The sequence below is a fragment of the Pagrus major genome, chromosome 1 (assembly GCF_040436345.1).
Source record: "Pagrus major chromosome 1, Pma_NU_1.0".
NCBI lineage: Eukaryota > Metazoa > Chordata > Actinopteri > Spariformes > Sparidae > Pagrus > Pagrus major.
Genome location: NC_133215.1, coordinates 32,722,405 through 32,740,594, shown reverse-complemented (window position 1 = coordinate 32,740,594; position 18,190 = coordinate 32,722,405). Strand labels below are relative to the sequence as shown.

General features: G+C 40.2%; 1 protein-coding gene across 2 annotated transcripts in view; it reads left to right on the top strand.

The window, feature by feature from the left end:
• LOC141003775 (ras and Rab interactor 2-like) overlaps positions 1-18,190 on the top strand; it is a 36,868-nt gene that overhangs the window by 3,743 nt on the left and 14,935 nt on the right. The window contains exons 2-5 of one of the 2 annotated variants that reach the window (XM_073475238.1): positions 7,945-8,098; positions 15,632-15,726; positions 16,001-16,199; positions 16,805-16,919. In XM_073475238.1, coding sequence (XP_073331339.1) covers positions 8,030-8,098; positions 15,632-15,726; positions 16,001-16,199; positions 16,805-16,919 — 478 coding nt within the window. In that variant the 5' untranslated portion in view covers positions 7,945-8,029. Of the gene's footprint in view, positions 1-7,944; positions 8,099-15,631; positions 15,727-16,000; positions 16,200-16,804; positions 16,920-18,190 lie in introns of those variants that run through there. The other variant, XM_073475245.1, reaches the window with a different exon arrangement.

The window sequence follows — 18,190 nt, the reverse complement described above, 5'->3', positions numbered from 1 at the left end:
AGTCAATGCGGACCCAGCCCACAGCTTGTGTTATGAAGACAACAATACATCATGAACGTTCTCTGTTTTTTAATTACATTTTTTATTGATCAGCAAATTGGTAGAGACATGAAATACACAGTGTACAGTAGCTGGAGAGCTAATGTGGCTTATTTGCCAGTTGTTGACATTGTGTTGAGTTCACAGCTGGAGAGAGTGTTGTGTGTTGTTGCTGCTGAGTTCATGCACGTTACACCAGAGAATATGCTGTCGGCTACTAAATTGCAGATGATCTCTAGTTTTCTCAAGTTTCTACAACTACTGTAAATGCAGTTAGGCTATAAGAATATGTCTGAGTCAGACAAAGTCCGCCATGCTCCAAATGTGGGCATGTTTTCCGTTACAGTGCTCGTTGATATTCTGTCAATAAAGACTATCCACCGCACTGGCAGTGACCAAATGACCCAAAGGCATTTAATTAAAAATTCTTACTGCCACATTATGGTGTCTCCGTAAATTAACTGTCTGAGTTTGACACACTCAGAGGGACTCCACTGGCAGCTGAAAGCTGATGAAACAGTCAGTCAGAGACATTACAAAAACAGGACAAAACATAGAAGCTAACAAAAATGCACAGGGATAACATCTCAATGAGGATAAAATGAACCGTAAATATACTTTTATATTAGCTGTTGCACTAGTGACAAGCTGTCCCATCCATTTCTACATAGATTTTAAAGATTCTATCAGAAAAATCTCATCAAATTGTGTTTAGCAAACTCAACCATATTCTTGTACTACAGGCCCCCAAGAAGCCTATCATTTTCAAGTGGTTTTACTGCAGCACTTATAAATACTTAATTACTAAAGAGGTGAGATGTGAAGCTGTGACATTAATTAATTGAAAATTAAATGTTATTTCGTTATTGCCAATTGTTCCGGACCCCTGACCTTAGATACAAATCAGATGCAGACCTTTGAGGAATAAGTCTGAGACCCCCTTACCCTAACCGTAACCATCACAACTAACTCAAACCCAAACCTAACTGTAATGGTAAAAAATGCTTTGTGGTTAAAAACTGTCACTATGTAGCACTAAGTTTATATATATACACACACACACACACACACACACACACACACACACAGATTTGTGGAGCTGTTGACACTTCTTAATGAGTCAGGTCAAAACATTTTAAAGGAGTCTCTTTTAAAATAAACAGTCAAAGTCAGTGTATAAAAATCAAATACGCTCTTTCAATCCCTCCCTCTGTCTTGTGGACACACACATGTACACACACATCATCATGTTGCGTTGCTCAGGGCAATAACATGACCGACGTGTGGGAGTTCTTATCTGCTGTGGGTTTGTGCAGCTGCCTGCAGCCCCCTCTGACAGCAGCATGAACCCTGTCAGCCGAACACTCCTCACTGCAGGATCTCACAACTGACACAAGAAGCAGTGCTTCATGTTGTCTTGACTGTTTAAACAAATAGGGTTAAAGTTTGTTGGTTTTGCTTTGTTTTACAAGGTGGGACAGAGAGACTGTTGGGGGTTAGCAACAACAGCAGTCAGTTCAAAGCTGGAAGTCTCTCAAGTTTCTCAATTTAATAATGTGTGATGGAGGCTTACAGTAAAATGATGTGACAAATATTGTTGTAATTGTTTGATAAACCACCATCAGAGCAGGCTTTAAAACATGAAGACCACAGAGGTTAATGAAGTCCTGCTGTGTCTCCTCATTATTATTATTATTATTATTATGCAAAACACAATGAAGTCTGAATGTGTGTGTGTGTGTGTGTGTGTGTGTGTGTGTGTAGGTGGTGTATTCTCATCCTGTCTCTCTCTCTTTATGAACAACAGAATTTACTTACATAGGTGTCTCTTGCATTTTAACTGTTTGTAAATGTCTCATATGCTCGTTTCTAACATCTGAGGTATTAATATATGTGTCCGTGTGAGTGTGTTTACTTTATGAACAATGTGTATCTGTGCTGCAGTGGCAGGGGGCTCGTCTGTGGTTCTGTGAGGGAGGGCTGCACACTCAGACGTGTCTTTGTTTATTTGCAGCTGAGGCTCTTACACACAAACACACATAGACTACACACAAAGAGACACACACGGCAGTTCGTCTACGGAGGAAAAACTTATTTTATTGGTTGAGAGGTCGATGTGATTTGAGTGTTTTGTTGGGGGTGAGGGTGTTCAGGACATTCCCATGGTTGGTTTTGCCAAGCGCAAATAAAAGCTGCACTGTTGGGAGGTCATGTGTGTTACAGTACCCAGCATGCTTTCTGGTTCATCTCAGGTTCAGATGTTTATGCATGTGGAAATATTAGTTACCTTACCGTCAGAGTTTTCCTGGGTGCTGTCATCAATTTCAGATCTTTTACAGAATCAACAGCAGAAGAACTCACGGAGCTGTCGCTAACTGATTTCCAGGAAATATTCTTGGTGGGTTTCATAAAGCTCTTCTTTTAAAATCCCCCTCAGGCCCTCTGTGTCGTTGTTTCTCCAACTTTCATCAGTCTGTGGAAATGAAACCGTGGTGCCAGACTATCAGTTCTACTTTCAGACAGTCAGGAAATGGTACAGTCTCTGTACAGGTTGCCAAAGATGTTGCAGAATCAGAACTTACTTGTTTGATTGATTGAATAGATTTATTATTTGTCCTCTTTACACTCTGTGAAGGCTGCAGCTAACAATTATTTTCAGTATCGGTTAGTTGGTCATCTGTTTTTTTTTCTTCAGATTACTTTGTAATTAGTTACTCTATAAAATGTCATGAAAAACTTTCAAAAATGTCAGTTGTTTTTGTCCGACCATTATGGACAAATGACAGCATGACAGAAGCAAGTCTCCACATATGAGAAGCTGGAAGCAGAGAATGATTGAGATTATTGCTTGATTAATGACTTCAGTGATTGATCAATAATTCAAATAATTTCTGTAGAACTCTGTTGATCAACTAATTGATTCATTTATTAGTCCTTTAATTTCTACAGTTGATTTTTTAAGGCTTCCAACAGACGGCAATGCCAATACACAATGGCATATGTTAAATATTTTAGCTAGGACAGTAACATCAATGTTATGTTTTAAGGTATATTAAATGACCCAAGTGCAGACACACACAGGAGGCAGGATAGGGGGGAAACAAAAGGCGAGCTTTGAATAAACAAAGCTGAACTACAGACAAAGGAATACAGAAAAACTAAAATGAGTCAAGTATACAAAAAGTAACAACTAAAGGCTAAAACAAAGTGCAAACAAAAGCAAAGTACAAATCAAAAGAGAAACCAGAAACCAAAACTACAAGCATACCAAACTGGAGACAGGAGGAGACACTGGAGGAAACACTGGAGACGAAGCTGAGAAGCAACCAAGGGAAAGACAGACCAAGACGGAGGATGACGGACACAGGCTAACACAGGCTAGGTCGAGCGAAGTAGGGAACCAGGAACGGAACATCAAAGGATGGGGAACAAAGTAACACCGAACATCACGGACCAAGACGGAGGGAAAACGATCTGATGAAGACATGAGGGAGAACAAAGGCTATATACAGACACACTAATGACGGGACGAGGAACAGTTGGAGTGAGGAGGGACACAGACAGGTGAGGGAATTAACGGAAAAAACACACAGGAGGAACTGACAAGCACGATGTGACACACAAGGGTACAATTTCAAAATAAAACAGGAAACGAACAAACAGACACTGAACTATGACAATCAAGTTCACGCGGGACGATATCAGAGGAGACAGTCTGCCCTTCTTGGAGTGCGCAGTACACATTGAAGAAGACAGAAGCCTCAACATTGAGGTGTACAGAAAGCCTACACACACAGATCAATACTTGCTGTTCAACTCTCATCACCCACTGGAACAGAAGCGCATCAGGAGAGCACTTAAAAGGTGTGGCTACCAGAACTGGACTTTGTCAAAACCTCTAAAAGAGCAGAGCAGACAGTGAGGAGGAGACAAGAAAATGTAACACGGTCATTCCTTATGTCGCAGGAACATCTGAGAAACTCAAAACACCCAGGCATAAACAGAGTAATGTAGTTTATGCTGTTCAATGCAGCCAGGACTGCACAGATTTGTACATTGGGGAGACAAAACAACCTCTCCATAAACGAATGGCACAACACAGGAGGGCCAACTCCTCAGGTCAAGACTCTGCTGTCCACTTACATCTGAAGGAGAAAAATCATTCCTTTGAGGACAACAATGTCAACATCTTGGCAAGAGAAGACAGATGGTTTGAACGAGGAGTAAAGGAATCCATCAGTGTCAAACTGGAATGACCGTCTTTGAACAGAGGAGGTGGCCTACGACATGACTTATCACCCACCTACAATGCAGACAGCTTAACAACCATTCACACCTTGGCTCACCAAGTCTTAACAACCCACATGAAGGCCGGTTGGATCAACATGTAATAAGTCTGAGATCCCCTGGGATAAAGCATTTCTTTGCCCCTGACCCTAACCGTAACCATCACAACTAAATGGCTAACTCAAACCCAAACCTAACTAATGGTAAAAAATGTCCTTGCTTTGTGGTTAAAAACTGTCCCGAGTGGCCCTGATGACTCTGAAACTCAGAGCTCACATGTGTCCTTAACGACTCTGTAAGGACACTCCCACACAGAGTTTTAGGTCTGCAACTTCCCTCCAGTTAGTTAGAACTGAAGAAGCGTGAGAATGAGAGATGAAATGTCTTAAAGAAACTGAAACAAGTCCAGTTGCCTACGATACAGCACTTATAATTACCATGACCTGGATGACTGAGAGCCTTCATCAACATTTTGGCTAACAGTTTCTTCTTCACACATCCAGTAGATACAAAAACATTCAGAGCTGTGTTTCTGTCCAATATAACAATGGTAATAATGGTAATAATGACTCAAAGCAGTAAAGTGGTGGGACATGAAACCAAAACAGTGCGCTAAAAGAATCTAGAACAGGGGTCTCAAACTCAAATGAGCTAGGGGCCACTGCTGGCATTGTTATCTTGTAGGAGGGCCACTTCAGCGTTCCAGTACTACAAGTAACCCCAATATTTCTTTAGTTATATTTCTAGAGTTATTTCTGTTATTAACTGAATGATACTGTGCAAATGCAAACACCATTTTGTATACATTTTTTATTTTTTCTCCATAGAAATAACTTATTTAAAGTAAACCTTGCACTGAACTAACAAATGAAATCCCTGAATACATTTGTACTTTATTACATTTGCATTTCTGCTCATATTTTCTTCATACATAACAAAAACAATGCAAACAGCAGTTTCTACCTATTTTCTTTTCAATTCAGTTCAATTCAGAAAACTTTATTTGTCCCCGGGGGGCAATTCAAGGCAAGGCATGTGGAGCAGTTGTACACAACACAACACAACACAACACAACACAACACAACACAACACAGAACAGTCAGCTGGTTAAGATAAAAAAATAAATAAAATAAATAAGATTAAAATAGAGGAATATAAATGTATAAATAGAATAAAAAGAGATATAGGCAGTATCTACAGTTTTGATTGTCCATATAAATACTATAAATAGATAAAGATAAAGTGGGGATGTGCTGTCAAGAGTGTAGATTATTGTCCATTTTTTCCACAAGAGATCTGCATGTTGTGAAATGACAGAGGTTGTTTGCGGACAGCTGAGTTTTGTACAGTCTCAGTTTTGTGGAGACAGCTTTCACACTTTCATAAGCTGCTGTGATGAGATGACCCGGGCCCTGAAGCTTCAGGTTAAGGATGTTCAGCTCCTGTGTTATGTCCACTAGGAAAGATCCATCATCCATATTGGATCATCAAGTTTGGAAACATCCATTCTGCCATCTTCCATGAAATTTTTCACATCAGTTGATAACTCATTCATCTAGTCTGCCACTGTGTTTGCCAATAGAGAGATCTTGTTGAACAAGCTCTTCTTTTCTGGACATAGAATATACGTAAGTGATGTGCAACATGCAATCCTTCAGAGACGGCCCTTCAGTAAATGGCTTTCCCGCTTTGCCGATAAATTCACTCACCACATGACTTGCTTCAACTGCAGCGTCAGCGTCCTTCACTTTATGGAAAAGACCTTGTTGAGAAGATAGTCCTCTATGTAGCTGTGTGGCTCGTTTTTTCCTCTCATCTCCCTGGTACTTCTCATATTGTTCTCCATGTTTAGTCGAGTAATGACGCTCGAGTTTCTGTTCCTTTTAGAACAGCGAGTTTTTCCTTGCATATCAGGCAGATAGCATTTTCACTGAACTCTGAAAAATGTCATATCCACCTGTTTTGAAACTGTCTGTGTCCATCATCCACTTTTCTTTTCGGTTTGGAAAGAGACGTCTTTGGTTATCACAGCCAAACAAGTACAACTCCGAGCCTTTGCGATTACGTATTTTGCGTCATATAAAATACAAAATACAATACAATTGAGTTTTTTATTTTAACTGCATATGAAGGGGTAGTTCTAAGTGCTGTATCATAGGCAACTGGACGTGTTTCAGTTTCTTGTAGACGTTTCACCTCTCATCCAAGAGGCTTCTTCATACAGCACCTGACCTGGATGACTGAGAACCTTCATCAACATGAAGGGGTCGTATACATTTGTGTGAAACAACAGCAAACAACAGAGTTTGGTCTAGAAAATGTTCTGTGAGTTTGTCACTATGGATGAGCCCTTTCACATTACATGTATTCATTTGAGCAGTTGTTTATGTGATAATAGTATTAGTATATGATATAGTAACCTTATTTTGAATCGATTTGAATCAATTCCAGGCTTTTGCACTGTTCTTTAGCTGTTTACTTGTCTATAGAGAATATCATGTATTACTGTCACCCAGACATGTTGTCCTCTCCTGTGATGTTTCGAGAGACAAAAATGGCAGTCAGTGTGTCAGGATTTTGCTGACATTTGAATACAGTTGTATACAATTTCATAATAATACAATCTTTATGCAATGACAATGGCAGTATTTCAGATATGACCCAGTCATGTCCTATACTGTGTCCTGTTCAACACTAACCAAAGTAGACAGTTTTGAGTTTAACTGGTGCTTTCATTTTGCGAAAGGTTGTTTATAGAAATAGTTACTTTCACATTCAGTTGTCTGAAAGTGTGTCCTGCCTCCTGACTCTCTGCCATATCTGTGTTTTGTTTCTTTCCTCCCCCTAAGCCTGTGCTGGTGGGGGTGATAGCTTCCCTCCTGTGTCAGATGAAAGTGCATGTGTGGACTGTGACTCTGCCAGGCAGGGAAGGCAGGTCTAACAGTTATAACCCATCTGGAGAGAAAGGGGGAATATAGTGAGACAGAGGGAGAGGGCAGGGGAGGGGAGGGACGAAGACAAATGAATCACAGATAGACAAACAGAGATAAAGATGTGGAAAGAAAAACTGAGTTAGGAGAGAGGGAAACAAAAAATGAGCAGGCAAAGACTAGAGTACTGCTCACTATGGACTAATTTGGCGAGTCACCACAGCCCTAAAACTTTTTGTTACGATGTGTGGTGAGAAGGGCAGCTGTGCTGGCACTGAGGTTCCCCGAGATGGAAAATTAATTATGTATGTATGAGGACATGCAAAAAAAAATATAGGGAAAGAAGAGAGTGAAAATGTGAGAGAGGGAGGAAACAGGGTAGACAGGTAATGAGAGGACAGAGGTTCAGGCCAAGAATAAGATGAGGGTTGTCATGAGATAAAAAGGACTGAGGCGATTATCTGAGCTGAAGGGGCCGGTGGAAGGGGGGAGGAAGAGAGAGGAGGCAGGAAAGTGAAAGGAGATGGAGAGGTGAATGTGTAGAAAGCAAAATGAGAGGGGGAGAGGAGAAAGAGAGACTGAGAGTCAAAGAATTCTAGCAGACCAGCACCTCCATAATACTGGCTGTGGCCAAAGCAGGAATTTCCTCTGGCTGCACCACAGCTGAAGTGTGTTTTTTGACCCACAGAGCTCCGGCCCCTGCAGACGCTGTCCCATACCTCAACACACACCCAGACGGGAGAGTTACCCAGTCCTGTGGACAGGAAGACAACATGGCCTCCAGCACACCACCCAGTAATCCTCCCTGTGGCCTCACGGACAGGAGCGGTAGCTTCTTTAAGGTAAGGGAAGATGGAAGGAGGACTTTGCTGATTTTCCAAAGTTCGCCCAGACAAAGTAAAAGACATCACTTACTTCTGTGTACAAAGTGTTTGTTTTTTTTCTGGGAAAGGCTGACTCAGCATGTGTTTAAAACAGGAAAAAACTCACAAACAGCAGGGTGAATCACTTGCGTCATTAACAAAGCCAAAACCTAGTAACGTCATGTCTAGTCAAAATTTAGCCTGTGAGATAATCGCACTGCATTTAGCTTAAATGGCTAAATGTAAAAGTAATTTTTCTCTAAGTTGTTTTCTCTAGTTAACTGAAAATGATACATTTTGATTATCTCAGGTTTGTAATTTAATTTTCCATCCCATATAACGGAGGCAAACAATAACAACAAACTGTACAATAATCCTGGTAAAAGGAAATTATCTTGGTTTAGCTGAGTAGCAGTAACTGTTATGGGAGACTCTTGATGGACTGCTACGACCTGCAAGGAGAGGGTCACAGATGGAGACAGCCGAAAGCGTTGGAGGCTAGTTTTTGGTAGCCATGGTAGCTTGTCTACTTGTGGCCTACTGTATAAGAAGCTAAACGATGAAGAAGATACAGCAACTGTCTCTGGGAAGTGAGAATAACTCTCAACAGCAAAAGATCACAATGTACCTGACATGTTTGTTTTATTCTCTCACCTCTTTTTAGTTTTGACAAAATGTGATTAAAAAAAATGTGAGTGAAGCAAACTAAATACTGGTAGCTACCCATTCTCCAAAATCCCTCCAAAATATGATATTGTATCCATTTCAACTCTTCATGACAGTACCGTTAAACCACTTAAAAATCCTTTTAGAATTTCAGTATTACAGTTGAATTTTCCCTCACATTTTCAAATGTGTATATCTGTCACCCAACAACAGGCTCGTGAACTTCATACAGACTGTCTGTTTTTCATTTTTAAACAAATTCTCATACCCACAGTGTGGGACAGGGTGGGAACATTTTAACACCTTAGGCAACCAGTTGTGGTGAGAATACAGTAAACAGACAGACAGATTAGCTTGTTAGCATTAGTGCTATCTTGGCTACCCCGACTGTAATCATGGCCTGTTAGTTGAGAGATATTAACATGACTAGTGATATATAGTGTGGTTAAGCTAGCTTTACATGACATTCAAATGTACTTATTGTAGATTAATTGGTCACTTTTATATAAATCAGCTGCACATAGTCAACACTTAAGGTAAATTGATTAATCAATCTCTGTCTTTGTGACAGGTAGTATAGCTATTATCAGCTGCAAACATTACTCATATTAAAATGTCATGTTATACGCTACAGTACCTTTTAAATAACAATAATGGCAATCTTTGAACTCCTTGTCTCAGGAACTTTTTAAGCATCCATAAGAGAAATGAGAAATTCTTCATATTCTTAGGAAATACAATTGATATAACTGGATTGATTGATGAAACATTACAGTGGATTTGCCTTTGAACAGTTTTCCTTCTCTTTTTGCCATCAATTGTAGGAGTGTTGAAAATAAAGACTGGCAGCTGCACTTGTTGGCAGCCTGACAAACATACTAACAGGAGTAATAAAACTCTCTCTCTCTCTGCCCCCCCTCACTCCCCCTCATCTCTGGCCCTTCCCTCTTTCTGTCCTGTCTCTTCAGTTTCCATTCTTTTCCACTATCACTCAATATGCTCATTCATATCATAATGTTGTTTTAAGACACTGTTGTTTAGACACTTTGTTTTTGGAAAATTGTCTATTTCTATGTAAATAATGAGCTAAAGCTGTTTCCTCTTTGCAGATGCTGTCTGAATGATCCTTTCATTATCACACTACAGATTGTATGTAGCTGTATACATGTATTTGCTATTTGCAATAGCTTTGGTCACAGTTAATTAATCTTTTACTACATCGGTGAGAACCCAAAACAAAGCGATTTTGCTGTGATCTGACTGCAGTAAATGGATCAAAAGGAAGCCGATATAACAACATCATAGTACCGCCTTGTAAGAAGCCTGAATTCATGCTTCGTCAGGTCTGTTGGCTAGACGACAAGCAAACAACTTTTAAAATGCTTGTTCCCTGAATGGAGTTTGGATGAAACGCGGCTATGCTGTGCTGAGACATATTTCCATGACTTACCAGGTAGTCTGACTTTCTTGCTCACTTTCCTCCACACCAGCTCCCTTTTTGTCCTGTCTTGGTATGAGTAGATGTGTTATCATACAGCTCTGGGTGTCTGCAAACGGCCACGATTAGTAATTATTAACCTCTCCCCACTGCTGTTCATGAATGTCTGGATATCAGGGACGTTAATGCCATGATGTCAGTGTGAATGTCAATGCTGACAGGCTTTTGCAACACAGCATCATGCGAAATCCTCGCTTGAGTTCAGTATTTTCAGCTCACAAGAATGAGTGAATTTTGTGTGGTCACGTCATTCACGTCGTCCGGATCAAATAAACGCAAATTCACGTCTATTGTTGTATACCAGAAAAGACCAGCTATGATGGGAAGCTTCCACCCTGCTGCAGTATTCTTGAGCAACACAGTGAATTTTTGCTAGTTGGATTGACTTCTTGTTTTCATTTGTGCTATTTAGAGGCTCCAGCTGATCCTGCCAGGTTCAAAGACAACGCCAGTAGTCTTTAAGGAGAACATTGGTGATTTGTGTTGTGGATGCTGTAGCTCCTATTTTTCCACAAACCATGATGCATTTTTTAAATTTCAGAATAATGAAATTAAATGAGTGGTTAAATTTCTGTCTCCTGTCCATCTCTCATAGGCACAGAGACGTAAATAATATACTGTGTTACATGTACATTGCAGTACATTCATAAAGCAGCTACAGCTCTCATTTTATTGTGAAAAATCTTGGCAAGCAAGTGACCTAAAACTAGTGCTTCACACTGAGTCTCAAGAAGAGTTTCTAGCTTTCACCTGGTTGTGTTGTCTCAATTCACTCATTGTCTTGCCGATTGAGAAATTAAACCCACTTTTAAAGCTAAAAAAAGACACATTTAGACTTGGATCAGCAATAAACTAAGAAACAAACACTGAAAGCTGTTAATTTGCTGTTAATTTCCTTTCCAGTTTTTTCCATCCTCACTAACCCTGTGAAAGCGCTCTCTGCATGTGACTGTGCGTCAAAACCAAACACATAGTTTCCCATTGACTCCATCCATGGCTTTAACATCAGCCCATGCCGAGAATCATTTACCTCTACACACACGCGCACGAACACACACACACACACACACACACACACACACACACACACACACACACACACACACACACACACACACACACACACACACACACACACAAAGCTTCATTATAACTCTGCACCCATGTGTTGTGCAGAGAGAATAAAACCAACCAGATCAATGATGCCAGGGAGCTTTGTAAAAGTTAAACACAGACTCTTTTTTTTCTTGAATGTCAGTCATTTCTGTCTAAAAGTTATCAGTGTGAAAACCATCAGAGCTCCACAAGGCACTGTGGCCCGAGTCAGTCACTCAGCAACTGTTGTGTTCACTGACCTTCATTTCATTGCTCAGGAATTTCCCAGTCTTCTCCTCTGGCCCAGTTCCCACATTTTCATTCATATCATTCAGTGTCTGATGCGTAATAGAAGGCAATAATTATCTTTCTACTTCTTTCTATGGCCGGATTAAAACCCCTTCATTGGGCCCCAGGGCAAAAATAAGCTGCTGGCCCCCCTCCTTGTTCTATGTGCACCCCTTGTGTACAGTATTCATATGCAGAAATTGCATTGACTGTATTAGGAAAACAGGAGGATTTAAAGGTACTGGGTCTATTAAGAGCATAGCTAACTGTTTTTTCATGACATCTTTATGTGGGAAGTTTGTCAAAGCTGTAAGCTAAGCACAAGGTTAGCATTAACTAGCTTTGTGCTGTTAGCTGCTGTTAATGAATGTTACGGTCCTTAAAATACTTATATTATATATTGTAAGTATTATAAATACTTTTTATTATTATTGCACTGGTTTAAATGTATTGAGATTCTGTGAGCTCACACCAGCTGTGCTGCTGCACAACAGACTGAAACACAGATGTTAAATACAATTTAAGACTAAAGTTTGAGCTAGACATTACTAACCATTATGCTTAGTTTACAGCTTTGACAAACTCCACATAAAGACGTCTTTCTGTTTGTCCCTATGTTTCAAAAAATGACCCAGCATTACAATATTTAGGATCATTTTCCACAGTCCCTCTTCTAAAAATAGCATTTCTTACCTGTGCGCCTGCACCAGCAGGTTGTCCTGGTGAGGAGGACTCCATTGTAATCCAAGATACTGCGCTTCGTTCACAGTCTTATGTGGAAATCATAATTTCATAAAAACATATTTTTTTAAAGCATGGCTGTTAAACTTCACACTCTGGGATATTTTACTGCTCTTATTGATAATTGCCAAGAGTGGTTCTTAAACAGCTTGTTAAATGTAAACTTGTCCTGGGCATCACTTAATTCACTGCTAATTAGGTGAAAAATACAGCGTTGAATCAAATTTCTCAAAGTACACACATTTCCTGAAGGCAACATAATTGGGGGAGGCCCTGAGCCCTCTTTAATACACTGTCACTCACAATCCCATGCCCCTCTCCGTTGATGGCACGCCCCCCACGCCAGATCAGGGCCCAAACTCTGAAACTGAGAATATCCTCTGAAAACACAAAAATAAAGATAAATACTTTAGAATTGAATTGAAGTATTGATTTAATTCTGACATTCTTTTGAATAAAGTATTTAAGATCAAAACTTCAACTTTCACTTAAAATTTTATATTTCAATCAAATTTTATTTTTCTTCAAATTAACAAACCCTTTTAGCCTTGATCTGGCCCCATACACCTCCACATTAAAAACTTTAATGTTAATGTCATCAGAGAGTGAGGAAGGAAGTTGGCAAAAATGACTAAATACCTGTACATTACCTCATCCTTAAACATTTCTGCCTGAGTCTCATCAGAAACATGTTTCTCTGCAATGGTGGGTGTGATGAAGACAACAACTCCCATGATCCCACACTACCTCACATGGTCATCAAACTACATGTTTTGTTTTATTTGATCTACCACAAGTTTATTTAAGATTATGCATAATATGTTGACACACAGTGAAAGTGATGTTGGCGAGGGCAGGTTGGCAATCCAACCTTGCTTTTGTCCCTCAAATGACTCATAGAGGTCCAACTGCTTGACTTTCAGTTCCTACATCAGAATCAGCTTTACTGGCCAAGTATGTGACACGAACACAACACTGGACTAGACATAACTGCTAAGGACAAGGACAACAGAGCGAAACAAATGAAGGCAAATAATGGACAAATATGTGGAAGCAATAGATGTGTACATATGTATAAATGGTATGTGATATAAAAGTACTAGTGACCAACAACATAAATGAAAACTCCAGGTGTTCCAAGTGTTCAGAGAGCAGTAAAAGGCACAAATTATCACTCTGTAATCCAAAGACAAATCTCTGTCAACAGCTTGTAGGATCCTTTTTTGTTTGTCTAAAGGGGCTAAAGGACAGAATTTTTCAGATGTTTTCCCTCTTTGGGATGCAGCCATAGTGTAGCAGTACTAATTCAGGAGTTTACACTGACACACTGGCTGTTTGTGGCCTCTGGTTTGGGGTTTTAACTGCTTCTGATGCTAAATATGACACTGTGCTGCCTGAGAGTGCTGGCTGTTCCCCTAGTGTTAGTCAGCCGTCTTCACAGAGGTTCAAATTGAGCATCCCCGGTGTGTGAAGTGCAGTTTTCAGTGCTCCAGTAACATTGGAGCTAACGTTTCGACTCAGGCTGTGGAATAGAGTTTTGACCTGACACAAAGCTGGAGAAGGCTGAGGCTTTAACAGAGCTGGCTCCATTTAGTCCTGTGAGGGGGGATGAGAGGGGCCTGTGGTGACTGTGGTCTGGTCTGGAGCTCAGCTGGTGCAGGAAAGTTTGGAGAAGGATGCCTCCTGCTGGTTGAAGTGTATTATGAAAGCAGAAACTCTTAAAACTAGGATTTGTATTGAGTTCTTTGTGTTTGTGTGACATGGGCGGAGTTTACTACATCAAAGAAACTCTTTTCCATTTTCCATGTATAGTTTATATTGACATACTTTTCCTTGATGGCCTCAGATGCAATAATAGAATGCATAAATAGACCTGAAGAAGCCATCTTGTGTGTTTGACCCAGATCTTCAGTGTCAAGCATTCAGATTTCAACATCCCTGCTCAGATATGTTTGAGGAATCCCTGAGAGTGCTCTAAAATGTGGAATTACAGAATGTGGAAAAGGGGAAAACAGAACGGCAGGAAAGCAATTAGTGGCCTTGTTTATGCAAGTGAGCCATTTTTTGTCTTTGTTTTTAAGAATTCCTTTTGGGGCTAATTGGATACAACTGTGCTGTTGTAGGTTTAAATCCTGCCAGAATGTGCCCTTATATCTCAATAGCTCTAGAGCAGAGGTTTTCAGACTGAGAGTTGAAGGGAGAGTGGGGGGCAAAGTAGTGCATAAAGTCAAAGGGACAGTTGCACATCTAAAAGCAATGGGAAGTAAGTTATTGTCGGTTGTTTGCTGATTTAGCTGCTTATCAACATGGCTGACAGATCATGTATAAGATTAAGATACTTTTGCAGATTGCAACAATTTGTGTAGAAAAAAATACACTTCTTTTATAACTCAACTCAAATCTGGACACACAGACATGATGCCCATATTTTTCACTTCCAAAGGATATTATTATCTCCAAACTAACTTCTATAAATATGCATAGAAATCATAGAAAGGTTATGCTCCTGAGTTGTTGTCTTGATTTTGTCTACTCCACAGTTTGCTCCATCTTTAGTGTGTTACTTTTCTCCGTCATTCTCAAAAAAGAAACAAATGTCAAGCTGATTGGGCAGCCTTCTACAAAAGCTTTTCCGTATGCTTCGTGAGGTTGGTATCAGAGATTGTTCAACACATTCCATACCTGTGTCATCACAGTTTGACTACTACTGAGTAATACTATAACTTAATACAGCATCAAGACACAATCCTTCATTGTTGTTATTAGGTGTCCAGTCATCATCAACAATTCACTCTGTTGACTAATCGTGTTTAACATAGATTTAAATGACAGTACAACACCTTTATCTCTGTCAGCCTGAAAACAGTCCACCAGGATATTTCCAGATGTTTATAGTTGGGACACGTTGGGAAAAGAGTTGTCTCTGCAGTACAACTGTTTGGGTTCACTTCAGAAGTTAATGTAGGTCATTTTTTGACAAAGCTTTGTCTCTGTGCTTCCTGCCTGTAGGAAATGAGTTCCACGCACAGGAAAAATGACTAACTGCTTCCCTGCCCTTTGTTCTAGATGTGACCAGTACAGTCCCTCCATCCCCCAGTTTCATTTTTCTTTCTTTGAATTTATGTTTGAGCAATGCATTCTGTTTCATTTACTGCTGTTCCCCCTCCTCTTCTTCTTCTTATATTCCCTCGTCAGTCAACGCGACTCATTCTCTTTTTTTTCAGCTGATTGACACATTTGCGTTGGAGATCGGGGAGCTGAAGAAGGAGATGGTCCAGACCTCTGTAACAATGGACACAGAGCCCCTTGACCTACGAGGGTAGGACTGTTTTACACATTTGTTTTGCTTTTCCTCCCTAAAGTCTTACACTCTTCATCAAAACCTTCATCAACCTGAGTGGTCTTGGTGTTTATTCCTGATAATATCTGAAATACTATGTCAACTTGATGATTGTTTTGTCATCTGCTTGTCCTGTATGGCTTTGCATTTTGTTAAATCTGATTTCTTTTAACAATGTTTGTAAATGCTCCTGTAAATTAGTACTCATTGTCACCTGTAGATGGCAAAAGTGTTTCACTCTCTGTCTCTGCAGGCTGGAGAGTGAAGTGAGTGGTGTTTACCTGCAGTCCCCCCTCTGTGGTGGGGCTGGGGGTGAAAGGGATTCTGGGTACGATTCCTTATGGAGGAGGATGAGTGTGTTGGACAGGCTGACTCAAACCCACCCGGTGTGGCTGCTGCTGACAGTCAGTGAAGAGGAGGCCAGCCACATTCTGCTCAAACAACCACCAGGGGTGCGGGCTCACCATCCTGGACACAAACGTTAACATTTAATATTATCTAAGATTTTTTTTGCACAGATCATTTGCACTCCGCGGCTGTTTTTCTCTGACGTAATGCTTGGGTTTGGGAGGCTCAGATGCTGGGATAATGTCATACTGCTGTATATCAGGTTGCAAATCTTTACATTTGTTATCATTTCACCACCTCCTGATTGATCAGCAACTGAATTGATTGAATTGATTAGCTACCTGTGTTACATTAAGTCAAGCTACACTTCAAGCTTGATTACATCCAGTGTGTTTTACTCCCAGGCTTAAAAATCTGTCCAAGATGTGCGTTAATATTTCAGAATTAATTTACACAGTTCCTGTTGTATCGTGTAACAATGTCAACGGTAATGTTAGCTAGTAAGTGGTTAAATGGTAAGGTCAGCTGTTGCCTAACGGTAGCTAATGTGTTTTGCCTTGAGACGTGGCCCGATATCCCTGTGTTTATGTGACTTGCAACCTGAAACCACAGTATGACATTACCCCAGCAACTGACCTTCACACCCTGAGCATGTTGTCAAAGGAAAATGTTTCCCATTTGAATACAGTCTATTTCATGACTTCTGCAGGTGTTCCTGGTCAGGAAGTCAGTCGCTCTGCAGAGAAAGGTTCTGTCTGTGCGTCTCAGGGAGGAGCAGTCAGGAACTCCCATCAGCCACTTCGCTGTCAGAGAGAGCCAGTACAGTAAGTCACATGTTTGTTTTAACTGCTTGTACCTGGACTGCTGGATGGGTGGAGTCACAGAAAACAATTAAAAAAAACAAACCAATACACGAATGAGAAATGAGAGTAGTATGCCGCTGTGGTGCTCAAATGAGCTATTCTTTTAAAGTAACGGTGCCAGTTGATTGCTGTTATAAAGCAATAAAGTACTGGTCTGAACGTGATGTGGCAGCAGTAAAACCTTCCCTGCTCTTTGATGTCTCTTCTCGTAGGAAAGGTTTGCTGAGTAAACATCTAGCCAAACATCATTTGCTGAACATTAGGCCACATGGTCACGTCTTTATTTACACTGCCTCATGAGTGACATTGAACTGTGAACATACTGTAGCTTTGTGTAAGTATAAGTGACTTTAGGTAATGAAAGTCATTCAAAAAGGATTGTACTTGTTTAATTGTTAACCACTGTGATTGCTATAACCAAGACTGGCATTTAATTTGTAACCCTGCTTATGATCTTACTATAACAAGTCCTATGTTGAGGTGCTGTGCTTCAGTATTTGGCAGTAGTTAGGAGCTGTGACATTGCCAAAGTGTGATGACATACCAGCTGTGGATTTTTCCTGGCTGAAATGACAGCACACATGGGAAGCGCCTTTGGCCTTGTTTGGCCTTTCGATTTGGGTCAGCTGCGCTCCAGTTTGCCCCTCATACTGCACAGATTACTGTATGAAGCTACCTTTGTGCATGAACAGTTTGAGCTTAAATATATAATATTTACCCTAACCCTGGAGGATAATTGAAGACTTTGACCTGCTGATGGTGCTAGATTAAAAGTCTGGGGATCACCAAAGTAATTAGAATTCATCCTCTGGGAAGCTTGAATGTTGTACCAGGGTTACATTGCAATCCATCGTATGTCCGTCTAGACATTTCACAAAAAGCCAATTTTGATATGCACACCTACAACAGCAGATGTATGTATGTTCATGTATAACTTATCATGTGCAGAACCTTCATACAAATACATAGACACATCAATCAAAACAACATCATAAAAATACAAATACTGATGAGAAGAAAATGTATTCAGTCATTGTGCATTCGGTTGCAACAACCACATACATGCCCAATTGCTTTTCATGGTAACCATAAGCAAACACATCTATGTGTATATGTAAACTCATCAATCCAAACATCATCCAAACACAAATATTAACGTATATAGGTATATAGGTTAACGTATAGTATATGTAAGAGTAATAATGAAAATCACAGCGTTCCAGACTATGAAT